At 37.5% G+C, this 14,828-nt stretch overlaps 1 protein-coding gene and 1 pseudogene across 2 annotated transcripts; both read right to left on the bottom strand.

The window, feature by feature from the left end:
• Positions 1–2,511: 2,511 nt before the first annotated feature.
• On the bottom strand, positions 2,512–11,299 carry LOC148782633 (uncharacterized; annotated as a pseudogene). Its single transcript, XR_016053995.1, has 6 exons — positions 9,773–11,299; positions 6,157–6,443; positions 5,082–5,143; positions 4,552–4,766; positions 3,652–4,197; positions 2,512–2,693 (listed from the first exon to the last, which is right to left on the bottom strand). The product of XR_016053995.1 is annotated as an uncharacterized LOC148782633 (transcript).
• A 126-nt stretch (positions 11,300–11,425) lies between these two features.
• Positions 11,426–12,103, bottom strand: LOC148782632 (uncharacterized; the record flags this gene model as incomplete). Its single annotated transcript, XM_088864671.1, has 1 exon — positions 11,426–12,103. A coding segment is annotated over one exon (678 nt), but the record flags the coding sequence as incomplete, so codon positions are not given.
• Positions 12,104–14,828: the final 2,725 nt, after the last annotated feature.

Raw genomic sequence — 14,828 nt, 5'->3', positions numbered from 1 at the left:
TAGTGGTTAAATATGAGAATTATTTCGTTTCATTTTCTTATGGTGCTCATTCACCCATAGAACAAAAGTGGCAGGGGATTAACTCCTTGGAAACTATTTTCGTTATTCCCCTTGGATTGGCATCAATAAACTTATTTTGAAAGCTGGATTCATCAACAGGTGGATCATGGAAATTCATAGGGTTCTAAAATTGAATTAATCTGGAACAAAAAACCTTAACCCTAAAGAATGTAAAACAAGATTAATGTAGTAAAACAAGATTAATGCAGTAGCATTTCTCATCTTATTTGTTGTTCATTCAGTCGTGCATTTGATTTGTTTCACTTTAAAGCTATTCTTACCTCCTTGTACTCCTAAGCCACAAAGGTGAACCGTGGCAACAAGATTTGTTTCTTCGGTCTCTATTGTTAAACTAATTAAGAATAGATAAACTCTTTATGTAATTTGATCTATGTCTTTCAATTTTGAGATATGAGTCATGTTGATCGGTTCATTTGGTCCTGCCTTAGTACACAACAGACCAACATAAATAACTGATGAGAAGCATTGAAGTTGAATGATCTACCCTTGAGCTGCTGTCATTGCCTTGACTATCATTTTCCGGCAAGAGATCGCCATCCACGTGGTACTCAATCTGTGTATTAAATGTGGCTCCGACCGAACGAATTAGGTTTTTTAGTTCATCTTGTTAGGGACAAAGTAACAGGAAATAGGTTTAGATCATTTTTGGAATGATCGGTTGGGTTCAAATTGTAAGTGAGCATGGTTCTCTCTAGATAAACTCAAAATATAGGTCATCCTTGCAATAAGGGTCATTCTAACGAATCTCATGTCCACATGGATATGTTGTAATGAGAGTCGATATCGTCTGCTCATTGAGTTCGATGGTGATGGAGTGAGAAAAGGAAGAGAGAGGGAGTTATCTACCCAACGGGTGGGTTTGACGGTGATGGAGAGAGAGGCCACGACATAAGATGAATTGGATGGAAGGTTTCTGTCTCTCCACCAACAAGAACTCTAGATATATATTTGCAAACACATAGTGTATTAGTTTGGGTAAGGGATGCCACCTTTGAACCGGTCCATACTTAAAATTTAACCATTCCTAAGAGAATATTCATCTCTAAAGCTTATTCTAAATAATAAACAAGTAGCACTTTAGGAAAAACTTTGATAGATCAAAACAAACCATATGTGGCGTGTTTGTGAAGCCCCATGGGCACACACTACCATCATGAACGCTGTTAGTATTTTTGGGTTTTGGAAAATACTTGTATTTATTTTAAAACAACACTATAGTTTATTTTTTTCTAAATTGTTTTGCCTTTGGTTTTATCCTAAATTGCTTTGTAGAGAGAGAAGGATGTGGGTTTGAATCCCACATTGTAGAGAAGAGAGTTTGTTGAGTTGTATTTAAGAGCATGCATTCCCGGCTTTATCTTAAATTGCTTTATAGAGAGAGAAAGATGTGGGTTTGAGTCCCCACATTGATGAGGAGAGAGTATGTTGAGGTGTATTTAACAACACATTGATGGTGCACTTTGTACCTCGCCCAACGGTCATCTAGCCGTTGATACGTGTAGGACATCGAACAGCCATATAGCCGTTGATGAGATGGAGGCTTGTAACAATAGCCATCAAGTGCATATAACCTACCCGTATGGTTTTGAGGACTTCGAACAATTTTTTAGCCTCTCAACATACAGACTTAGAACAATTTTTTAGCCTATCAACATACACACCATTCTCTGCACTTCCAGCAAGCAAACCAATAGGGTAAACTCTCTCTCTCTACTCTATTTTGTTTTTTTCTCTCTCTAAACTATTAAGACTCTGGTGTTTCACGTGTGGATTCTAAGCTCGAGTGCATAGAGCCTAGGAACATTGTAAAATACCTCTTTATTTTCCTATATCCCGATGACATATTGCCCTTGTTATGCATGTTAAATACTATATCGAAGGGGGGGCAAATATCCTCTTAAGATAGCACTCCTATGTGCCTGAAAACAAGAAGAATTCGGGAGCTTTCTTTTTGTAAATCATATTATTTTCTGCCCCCATATCACCCGAACTTTTTCCATCAAAGCCACAAAGGAGAGCTATGGCAACAACATTTGTGTCCTCCAATGTTAGAATCTCTCAAGTTAATATGACCAAGTCATGATCATTCAAATCTTCTACTTCATCAGTAAATAATTGATGTTCAAGTTTGCTTCAACCAAAAGCGAGATTATACAGACAAGTAGTAATATCCACATACATTTCTATATCCCCCACCCAACTCAAAAAAAGAAAAAAAAGAAAAAAAAGAAAAGAAAGAATAATGAAAAAAATGAAAGTAATTAGGTCCATAAACTCTCTATGTCAACTGCTTTTATATCTTTCAATTTGGCGGCGACATCTCTCATGTTGATCCGCTCATTGAGTTGCTCCTTTGTGCACAACAAACCGACATAAATAATTGATGACAAGCATTCAAGCACTAAACTCGAACATTCTACCCTTGAGCTCTGGCCATTACCTTGGCTATCATTCTCCATCAACAGATCCCAATCCACAACATGCAGTAGTCCCTCTGAGCATTCTTGGTCAACCCATTTTGGCAAGCTCAAATCATCAAAGAACATAGAATCAGTGGGCCTCTTCCTTGTAAAAGTCTCCACTGGTTGTTGCACTAGCCCCTACACCATATTCTAATGGTGGATACAACAAAGTAAGTATCATAAAGATAAAACATTTGTCGAATCTTAGTGTAAAAGCAAAGCCTTGTTCCTTGAATCTAACCCATACAACATGATTCATAAAATCATTGTGATCATATGACCATGACGTTGTTACCATCCAATCAATGACTAGAAGGTGGTAACCAATGGTCAAAATTGTTAGTAATTTACTATGATCGTATGGCCCATAGTATACATTTCCAATGTTTAATTGTCATGAGTCATGAGTCATGACAAAAACACATCCAAAAATTTATACATAAGAATGTGGATTGTACTTTTTGATGGTGTGACAGTAGTTAATAGAGTAAAAAAAATAGAAATTTACCCTTGCGTGGAGAGATAGGAAGATATTCTTTTAGATTTTGATCTTAACTTCTTATTATTTGGCCTTTCTCCTCTCTCTCTCCATACCCCCTCTCTTTCCTCTCTCTCTCTCTCTATATTTTCCTCCCTCTCATGCCTTCTCTCTCTTCCCCCCTCTCTCTCTCTCTCTCTGTATAGCCACTTCATGTCCCCACTCCTTTTCTCCCTCTCTCCATATCTTTTGGATTGGTGAACTCACTAATTTAGTTAGATTAGCATTTTTTTTTTTTAGGATAAACATTGTAGTTTCTAAAATCCCTTTAAAAATATTCCTCTCCTTAAATAGGTGCGTACCACTTTCTTTCTCCCTCTTTCCCCCTTAAAATAGGTAACTAACCTACAATATTTATAGTATTAGGATCCCTTTTTATTTTCATGACAAGTGTCCACCCCTTAACTCTTGCTTAATAATATAGCATAGACAATATAAATATAGATATAGGTATATGGTTATGCATGCCCTGTATATGGCAATGACTGATGACAAGGGTACAACTTAAAAGTACTCACTATGATCTATAATAAAACACCAAGGAAAACCAATGCCTAAAAGAAGTCATACCTGGAGCTATATATTCAATTGTTCCAAGGGTGCATGTTTGACTATCAAAGTTTTCCTCACCAATCAGCTTTGCAAGTTCAAAATCTCCAACATGAGCAGTCAGTTCCTCATAGAGAAGGACATTACTAGGTTTCAAATCACAATGAACAATTTGCACTGAATAATTGTGGTGGAGGTATTCCTAGGCATGTGCTACATCTATCACAATGTCCAATCTTAGGAGAAGACTTATTCGGCGTTGTACTCCATCTTGAGGGTGCAGCCATGTCTCTTGATTACCATTGGTCATAAATTGCAAAACTAGAGCTTTGAAGTCTAAATTGGAACATGTGGTAATTATCTTTACAAGATTTCGGTGACAAATCTTGCTCATCACTTTGCATTCTGCGTTGAAGTTCTTTGAAGCACCTTGTATTTGCAAATTCAGAACTTTGATTGCCACTGGTGTGCCATGTGATAGGATTCCTTTGCACACAGAACCAGAACTACCAACTCCAAGTAAGTTCGAGTGATTGAAGTTATCAGTTGCATGACAAAGCTCATATTAAGATATCCACCTTGGCCCCCTTATTTGTGATACGCTATCATTTATAACATTTCTCAGCTTATGCCCCCAAAAGTACTTCAGAAGAATACATATAGTGGCAAAGACAAAGAAACAAGCAGTCCCTAGAGAAATTTTAAATACCAATGATCTCTTTCATGTCCGTGATCTTGATGTTGTAACATTGATTGGACATGCTTTCACTTTCAGATTTGGGGTTGCACATAGTAGTGGGTTCCCCATAATAGAATCGATAGTAATGTTTGAAAAATTCTACTGCTTGGGATGGCCCCTTCTAATCCATTGAATGACAGGTTCAAGATTTCGAAGAGGACCCAAGGACTTTGAAATCTCACCAGAAAACTTGTTGGATGAGATATCAATGGATTGCAAGCTTATCATTCCAGTAAATGAATCAGGGATTGTCCCTTGAAATGAGTTATTTGCAAGGTTGAGGTGCTCAAGAGCTTTGAGACTTCCAAAACTGTTCGGTAGATTTCCAAATAATTGATTACTAGACAGGTCCATTCGAACCAACATACTTGAATCTCCCACCTCTTGGGGCAAATATCTGAAAATGAATTTTGGGATAAGTTTATCTCTAGCAATTCTTGGCTCCATAGTCCAGTAGGTAGTTCCCCGAAGAGTTCATTGCTGCTCAGGTATAAGTGAGTGAGGTTGTTCATAGAAGCGGGTATGGGCCCAGACATCATGTTGTCGAGGTACAATTTGAGCAAGCTCTCCAATTGACCAAACTCCACTGGGATTGATCCTTCTATTTTGTTTCCAGTTAATGAAACCATTTGATTATTCTGCAACCTACCTATCTCTGATGGAAGCTATCCACTTAAGGCATTATTATCCAAGATCAACTTTGTCCAATTACCGAGGTTGCTGATACTCAGTGGAATGCTTCCCCTGATATGGCAGCCTACATGATATGGCAGCCTGCCATATGAAAAAGTTGAAGATTGTTTGATAGATTTCCTATGGTGTCTGGCAATAAACCTAAAGTAGGATTATAGCTTAGCTGTATTTCGTCCAAGAGTGTGCAATTAGTTAAAGAATCAATAAACTGATATGGCAGCCTGCCATATGAAAAAGTTGAGGATTGTTTGATAGATTTCCTATGGTGTTTGGCAATAAACCTAAAATAGTATTACAGCTTAGCTGTATTTCTTCCAAGAGTGTGCAATTAGTTAAAGAATCAATAAACTTGAGGTAACCACTTCCCGGGTCATTCTCTAGGTAATTATCAAAGAGGAATAGTAGCTTGAGAAGAGAAAGATATCCAAGTGATGTGGGCACTGATCCATTGAATAGGTTTTCTTGGATATCAATTTCGGTGAGCTTAGAAGCATTATGTAAAGAAGCAGGGATTGGCCCACTCAGTTTGTTGACCCATAGGTTAAGGTTTTCAAGATTAGGCATCATAGATGTTTGTTGGAAGCTGGCCAGAAAAACCATTTGAACTGAGAGCAAAGATCTTCATAGAGGAGATTATTGTACAGTCAAGAAGGAATGTGTACAGTCAAATTGTTACCATAGATGGTTAATACAACTAAGCTACCTAGAAGTCCTATCTCATCAGGTATGCTGCCATGTAGAAAATTTCGAACTAGCCAAATTTCCTCCAAGGTAGTAAGATTTCCAAGTGAAGGTGGGGTGGTTCCCCTTAAGCGAATTAATTCCAAGGGTCAGTAGCTTTATCTCTGGTAGAAGAGAAAGATCCCTAGAGACGCTTCCTTCAAAGCTATTATATGACAACATTAGTGTTTGTAGCTTTTTACAGTTACTGATGCTCGTTGGGATCTCCCCTCCCAATTGGTTTTGGCTTAGACGTAAGACTTCCAAGCAATACAAGTGACCAATTTCATACGGTATGCGGCCATGAAACCTGTTGTTTCGCAAGGCAAGAACTTGCAAAAATGATAGATTCCCTATGTGGGGTGTGAGTGTACCTTGCAATCCTGTGCTTGTTTACAAGAACTTGCAAAAATGATAGATTCCCTATGTGGGGTGTGAGTGTACCTTGCAATCCTGTGCTTGTAAAATTGAAGGAGGTGACCTCTCTGCCTTTGCTTGCTACATGAGACTTCGATCCAATTGCAGACAGAGGTGTTGATGTTCCACTCACCAAAGATGTTGTAGGGATCAAAGGTGATGTGGTCTTTCAAGGAGAGCAATGCTTGTTGATCAGTGAGGTTGTTAAGTGAAAATACGTGGGCTTCAAATGAAGGAGCAGTCACTGATAAAGTAAGGAGAATGACCATAAGAAAGGAGAGAAAGTGAGATACCTCCATTGCTTACAAACTCATTCTTGGAGAGTTAAATACCAATTCACTTGGAGTTCCTAATAGGCCACATAATATACACTTGCTCCCTCTGGCAAAAGAGCAACTCGGAGGATTTTTTAATCTGAAAATTGGGATCCACCTAGGAATCGATTATTTAAGGAAATAAATAAATTTTGAGTTCTTCCAATACTCAGATCTTACTTCTAAAATTTGATGGTCCTTGTTTAATCTTGGGATAGTATTTTTGTTAAGCACATAGAGTGTAATTTGAATTTTTTTCTGTAAAATTGGTTGCCATATTCAAGAGATTACATCCCAAAATTTGAAATACCCGAAATACACCTAGCTTGAGTTCCACTAGAGGGGGCAAATGGATCGTATGCTGCGCCGGTGGCAGAAGATCATTTCACAAAAGCTAAAAGGATATAACAAGAATGGACCCAAATAGACTGTTTTGTGGGATCATATTCAACGAATCGATGTCAAATTATTAATTAAAAATCAAGGCTTGACTGTGAAAGAAAACATTAAATTTACTACATAATTGAATTTTATGTCTAATTTTGTACGATTCTGATTAAAAAATTTCAGACTTCTCTCTCTCTCTTTTTGCCAACTACAAATCAAAGGCCTCCCTCTGTTTCTATCTGTCTGTGAAATTTCCCTTCAAGCACACATCACATCCCTTGTTGGAACTTGTAACCATTGAGAATAGTTGAATCATTCAATTCAATAAGTTGTTAAAATCGACACATGTTGAATCATTGAGATTTACTAAATTGTTAGAAATCATAAGTTGTTGAATCATTGAAATTAAATGAGTTTCTATAAAATCATAAGCTGACCAAGTCCAAGACACGTTATCTTATTGTTTTTTATTTTACAGGTGGCGACAGGCCAGGCTGCCCCAGGCCCCAGTCCGGCCTGGCCTTAGACCAGACCAAGAAGGTCTTGGCCCAAACCCGGTCCTGCCTTGGGACAGTAGTTGCCTAACCCGACCCAGCTCTTGGGTCACATTTCATGACCCAGGTCCTAGTTTTTTAGGGCCGGAATGATCGACCAAGCCCAGCAACCCAGCCCATGACCACCCCTCATTTTATAAATCATTAAGATGTTATATCTTGGGGGCAAGCTTTTTATGCTTGCCCTACAACATAAAACTTATATACTTCTCCTTATCCAACCGTCCATTCTAAATGGAGGGTTAAGATTGTCTCAATCACAATGTCACATGTCTACACTATTTTATTTTTAATTTTTTCTATAAACTATTTTGACATCAATTTTTGGATGTCCAATCCTCTATTAAACTCGCACTAGCGAAAATTATAAAAAAAATATTTGCAATAAAAGAAAATGACCAAAATACCCCTGAAATTTTCAAGGGGTATTTTGGTCATTATATATTATCAAAAAATTATTTTTAATATTTTTTTATAGGTACGCCCCTATGAGAAGATGATACGTGCGAAATTTCATATTCATACAATTTTTATAAAAAAAAGACTAAAAATAAAATATTTTGAGATGTCGGATCTAAGATCAAACGGTAAGTGACTCTCTTGATCAAAATTGGGCCGCTGGATGGTAGGGTAAGCATAAATGTTCTATGCTGTAGGGAAAGTATAAAAACCTTTCCCAACTTTTTTTGTTATCTTTTCTCCTTTCTATTTTATTTCTCTCCACAATATATAACATGAAATTGACTTTGATGTATGACCTTTCTATTGATGGAATACTTAATGATGTATGGGAATGTATACAATACACTAGTGGTGTATGGTGTATGGTACACTATGAGAGCATCGAATGTCACTTTCCATCTCTAGGGTATACTACTGAATTGGAAAAACTGGGAAGGTGGGTTGAACTGGTCATCAGTTCCCAGTTGAACTAGTAGAATAGGACAGTAAGCTCGGCCGGCTAGGCTGATTAAGGAAAACAAAAAACAAAAAAAAACAATGTAAACAATTTTTTAGGATTTGTAGCTGCAAAACTTCATTTCGTATCATGGATAACCTTTGTGGCTGCCTTAACCCTTAGTGGTATATTATGTGATTTCCCACTTGTGTTGCATTCCAAGTCTTTGCGACTCAATGACGTCTATATGGCATTCTGAGTTTTATCTCAATGACGTTTGTATGGCACGGACATCTTAATGATGCGATGGTATCTTAGTGATATATTGGCTTCTTTATGATCCACTAACTTGTGTGGCTGATGTTTTAAGCATTCCTCGGTGATGAGATATTTAGTACTTCACCCATATGATGTGCTAGTATAGTTTTTTTATAGTTAAGTTTCTAGATGTATCTTTTTATGAGATTATATAGCAGCTCATCGCAGCAATATAAAATCAAGGTTTTGGCAATGGGTGCATGAATGGTGTCCATCATATTTTGTTGTTGGGTACCGAGTGAGAGAGTATGTTGATGTCGAAGTATATGCATGAAGTTCAAAAGATGATTGATGATCACGCAATACATCACGACGAGCAATGAGTGTGCGACAATGTGTGGTGAATGTTGTGTGGTGAATGTCATTGAGTAAATGGAATATATATACGGATGGACTATGGATCACTTGAGGATGTATAGTCAGGTGGTCAAAATAGAGCACATTGTTTCAATGGGTAGAAGATTTTATAAAGCAAAACTATATTGAAAATAGTGGGGAACATATATATGGATGGACAAACATGGTGTCCGTCAGTGTGTGAATTGGTTCTTCGTGCTATGTTTAAGTATGGCATGCATATGATCACAGTTTAGATGAAAAGTTGCAATTGAAACGTAGAGGGATATTTTTGCACGGACAGGATAGAACTTGCACACTTATTTTTTGGTCCATAATTTAATGAATTTTACAGTGAGGTCCCTTTTTCTTTTATTTGGGGGCTTTCCTTCAGTTCAATGTTTCAAATTTCAATGTTTCAACCATCAACCCATTTCTTCTTCTTCTTTTTAATTTTTATTTTTTAACTTTTTAGGGTTTGTGGAATGGTCAGATGGACGAGTGGTCCTATATCTTATCAATTGGACTATCCCACAACAAATGTTATATATATATATATATATATATATATATATATATATATATATTAAAAAAAACAGAGAGAACGTAAGAAAAGGTTTGATGTTGAAAACATCAAATCAAAGGTAAAACCAAAAAAAATAAATAACCTCATCATAAAATTTCTGAAAATATAGACCAAAGGATAATTCCATAAATTTTACCCAATCCGTATATGATCTATCATCTATTAAATCTTAAAGAAAACCAATATGGGAAGCGCTCACACCTGGAGCCATATATCCAATTGTTCCAAGAGTGTTTGTCTGACTAGCAAAGTTTTCCTCACCGATCAGCCTTGCAAGTCCAAAGTCTCCAACATGTGCAGGCATATCCTCGTCGAGAAGGATATTACTTGGTTTCAAATCACGGTGAATGATTGGCACTGAATAACTATGATGGAGGTATTCCAAGGCCTGTGCTACATCTATCATAATGTCCAACCTTTTGAGAAGACTCAATGGACATCGTGCTTCATCTTGAGGGTGTAGGCTTCTATCTAGATCACCGTTGACCATAAATTGCAGAACCAAAGCTTTGAAATTCAAATTGGAACATGCGGTAATGATCTTTACAAGATTTCGGCGACGAATTTTACGCATCACTTTGCATTCAGAATCAAAACTCTTTGAGGCACTTTCTCTTTGTAAATTAAAACTTTGATTGCAGTTGGTGTGCCATCTGATAGGACTCCTTTATACACAGAACCAAAAGTACCAACTCCAAGTAAGTTTGAGTTGTTGAAATTATCAGTTGCACGACGAAGCTCATAGTATGATACCCAACTTGGCCCCCTTATCTGAGTCTCAGATACACCTTCAGTTACAATAGTTCTCAGTTTATGCCTCCAAAAGAAGATGAAAAGAAAACATGCCAAGGCCAAGATGAAAGCACAAACAATAAGTGGAATTCTAAATACCAATGATCTTGTCCATGACGGTGATTTTGATCTTATTGCACTAACTGGGCGTCCTTGCCCTCTTAGCTTTGGGGATCCACACAATAGTGGGTTCCCCATAATAAAATCGGCAGTAATGTTAGCAAAGACTCCACTACTTGGAATGGCCCCTTCTAATTCATTGAAGGACAAATTCAAGAACTGAAGATAGCTCAGAGTACCCAAGGACTTTGGTATCTTGCCAGAAAATTTGTTAGAGGAGATATCCATGAACTGCAAGCTTATCATGCCACCAAATGAATCGGGTATCGCCCCTTGAAATGAGTTATTTGAAATGTTGAGGTATTCAAGAGACTTGAGGTTTCCTAAACTATTGGGTAAATATCCAAACAATCGATTACAGGACAGGTCCATTCAAACCAACATATTTGAGTTTTCTACCTCTTGGGGCAAAAGTCCTGAGAATAAATTTTGGGACAAGTCTATCTCGAGCAATTGCTGGTTCCATATTTCAATGGGTAGTTTCCCAGAGAGTCTATTGCTGCCCAAGTATAAGTGAGAGAGTTTGGTTAGGTTGTTCATGGAAGCAGGAATGGGCCCTGACAACATGTTGTTCTCAAGGTACAATTTGAGCAAGCTATCTAATTGACCAAACTCCATTGGGATGGATCCTTCTAGTCGGTTCTCAAAGAGAAACATGATTTTAATCTTCTGCAACCGACCTATCTCTGAAGGAAGATTTCCCCTTAACTCATTCCCATACAATATCAGTTGTGTCAAATTGCTGAGGTTTCCTATGCTCTCTGGGATGCTTCCCATAATATAGCAGCTTCTCATGTTAAATATTTGGAGATTGTTTGAGAAATTTCCTATGGAATTTGGCAATAAGCCTCTGATAGGATTATTGCCTATTTGTATTACTTCAAGGAGTGTGCAATTAGATAAGGAGTCGATAAATCTAAGTTAAGAACTTCCTGGGCCATTCTCTAGTTGAGTGCCACTAAGGTAGAGCCACTTCAGGAGCGATAGATATCCAAGTGATGTGGGCACTGGTCCACTGAATTGGTTATCTGCAAGTTCCAGAATGGAAGCATTCTGTAAAGAAGCGGGGATCGGCCCACTCAGATTGTTGTGCCAGAGGTAAAGTTCTTCGAGATTTGGCAACATAGAACCTGTAGTTGTAGGAAGCCGGCCGGAGAAACCATTGAAACTGAGGGATAAACTTCTCATAGAGGACACATTGAACAGTGAAGAAGGGATACGTCCAGTCAAGTTATTACTATAGATGGCTAATGTTTGTAAGCTACCTAAAAGTCCTATCTCATCTGGTAAGTCACCATGTAGAAAATTTTCAGCTAGCCATAGTTGCTCTAAGGTAGAAAGATTTCCTAGTGAAATGGGGATGGTTCCTGTAAGGGAATTAACTCCAAGATTCAGCACCTTTATCTTCGGTAGAAGGACTAGGTCTTTAGGGACGCTTCCTTCAAACCTGTTATACGACAACATCAATGTCTGCAACTCTTTACAGCTACTGATGCTCAGTGGGATCTCCCCTTCCAATTGGTTTTGGCTTACATGTAAGTCTTGTAAGCGACGCAATCGACCGATTTCAAGAGGTATGCTGCCATGGAAGCTATTGTTTCACAAGGCAAGAACTTGTAAAAATGATAGATTCCCTATGTTGGGGGTGAGCGTACCATGCAATCCAGTGTTTGTTAAATTCAAGGAGATTACTCTCTGCCTGCGCTAGCTGCATGAGACTCCAGTCCATTCACAGAAGGAAATGTTGGTGTTCCAGTCACCCAAGACATTGTAGGAAACGGAGATAACATGGTCTTTGAAGGAGAGCAAAGCTTGTTGATCAGTGAAATTGTTAAGTGATAATAGCAAGTTGGATTCAGACATAACAGGGAAAGTCATAGAGAAAGCAAAGAGGATAAGCATGAAGAAAGAGAGAAGGTGAGCTACCTCCATTGCTTACAGTCTCGCTCTTGTAGTAGGGAAGAAGCAGTTGAGAGTTACTTGCTAAGATGTATGAAGGATGCTCAAATACAAACTATTCTGCAATAAGGCTCGACTCTGAATGAAAAAAATGAAGTTGACCATCTGAAATGAATCTTTTTTTGGTGCAGGCCTCTTATTTTATTTATCTCTGAATGCATTATTGATGAAGTTGAGCAATAAATAAATTTGAGTTTTGACACAGGCCATTTCTTTCTTTTCGGGTAAGTAAGTGGGGAGAGGGCCCTGCCCAAATACAAAGTATTTGGGCAAATAAGATGTATGAAGGATGCTCAAATACAAACTATTATGCAATAAGGCTCGACTCTGAATGAAAATATAAAGTTGACTATCTGAAATGAATCTCTTTTGGTGCAAACCTCTTATTTTATTTGTCTCCGAATGCATTATTCATGAAGTTAACACAGGCCATTTCTTTCTTTTTGGGTAGGTGAGTGGGGAGAAGGCCCTGCCCACCCTATCTTTGGTAGGAATTGAGACTAGTACATAGCGTTGCAAATCTTCAAGTACTAACCAATTACACCTGGGCTCTTTTCTTGGCATTTCTTTGGTTACACCGGATAGGAAATTGATGACTTAATTAGCCTCTCTCTTTCTTATTTTATTTTGTTCCGAATACAAAATTTGATCTCTCAAGTCTTAAGTCTTAACCACGATAATGAGCCCTGTCATATGCACTGACTTGAAGTCCAATTGATAAACAAAGATTGTTGAAGATATAAAGTCCAACTAATAAACAAAGAACAAAGGATTAAGGTCAAAAAAATAAATAAATAAATGATTTTTGTATCCTAAAAAAAAAAAGGAATAAGGTCAAAAAAAATTTGTATCCACACAGGGCTCTTCTTCTATTGGACTGATTACAAAATGACGACCTCACTCTCTCATTTATTTTACTCATAATGCAAAACTCGAGAAACCTCTCTCTCGCGCGATTGGGAATCAGCAGAAACCGAACTGGTTTTGGGAAGGTGTCAATGTTAATCCACGCACCTTCCCACATACCTCAAAAAAAAAAAAAAAAAAAAAAAAAGAAAAGGTAACGGCAAAAAAATTAATATATTTTTTTAGACTCATCTAATGTTTTCGTAAGGCCCCCAAATCTCCCTACATAAACTCCTATTTAAATTTTTTAAAAATTTTTTTGGAACACATATTTGACTAATATATATATATTCTTGTAGCCTCACACCCCTTTATCGAGCACTATTTTCCCAAAGAAATTTCTATTAAGAAATTTTACACTGTTTTCAAAAAACATAATTGGGCAGGATCAAGATGACCAATCACTTTTTGCACAAGTTTGCAGTATCGTGCAAAATCTACTTTGTATAAAGAGAGAAGAGAGAAACAACCATGGTAAAAAAAAACTTACTAGTTCAATAATGGCATAGGTTAGAACGAGTCTCTCTCAAATTTTATAGAGACTAGATCAACATGGACCTAAATTTTATAGAAACTAAATCAACGCATACCCAAACAACAGTCGTTAGTAGCTTTGACATAGAATCTGCTCTAATACCATAAAGGAAAAAATAAATCGAATGAACGAGTAGCAATCATATATGTGGTTCGGCAAGATGCCTACATCCACGGAAGAAGAGTCACTATTCTTTCCTTCTTTTTTTCTTCTACATCTCTCGATTACATGGGCTGCACCATACACAATGATACACCATATCATAATCCCATAAACTTCGCTCAACACGGTGAACTAACCGGAAGAGCCTCCACAAAGATAGATGACTTTGTTCTTTAGTTGTAACCATCAATAAAAATAGGGTCAACTTTCTTGCACAATTGGGGTAGCTATTGAGCTTCTTAGAGGTCACCTGTAACCAATTGGAGCAGTGTTATGGGACTCAACCTCCACCGAGGCCTGAGGGCGAGTTGGGGTGAGTTCTGTTGTATGCAGAAGCTCTAAACTCGATGGGTTCATTTTTAACAAATAAAGTATGAGAAATAAAACATGAAACACACACCACAAGAACACAAAAATTTACGTCGTTCATCACATATGTGACTACATCTACGGGCACAACAAACTGAAATCCACTCTTCCAATAAAATTACATCAAAGATTTTGGAACAGAGAGTTACACCTCTAAACCTCGATAAAAACTCAAGTCGAGTAAACCCTTTTAAACAATTCTTCTTTTTTTTTTTTTTTTTTTCTTTACTTCTGGCGACCATTACTAAAAAAACCAAATAGAGACGCGAGAACAATGAGAAACTGACTTTCTCTCTAACTAAAAAGGAAGCAACCCAAAGTCTCTATGGGAACCGCTTATCTACAATAAATAAGCATCTCCACAAGTTTACTAGAGGCACCATCACAATGTTT

Source organism: Amborella trichopoda, chromosome 4 (genome assembly GCF_054954075.1).
Source record: "Amborella trichopoda isolate Santa Cruz 75 chromosome 4, AtrichopodaSantaCruz75HAP2 v2.0, whole genome shotgun sequence".
Classification (NCBI taxonomy): Eukaryota; Viridiplantae; Streptophyta; class Magnoliopsida; order Amborellales; family Amborellaceae; genus Amborella; species Amborella trichopoda.
This window is presented reverse-complemented; position numbering and strand designations above follow the sequence as displayed.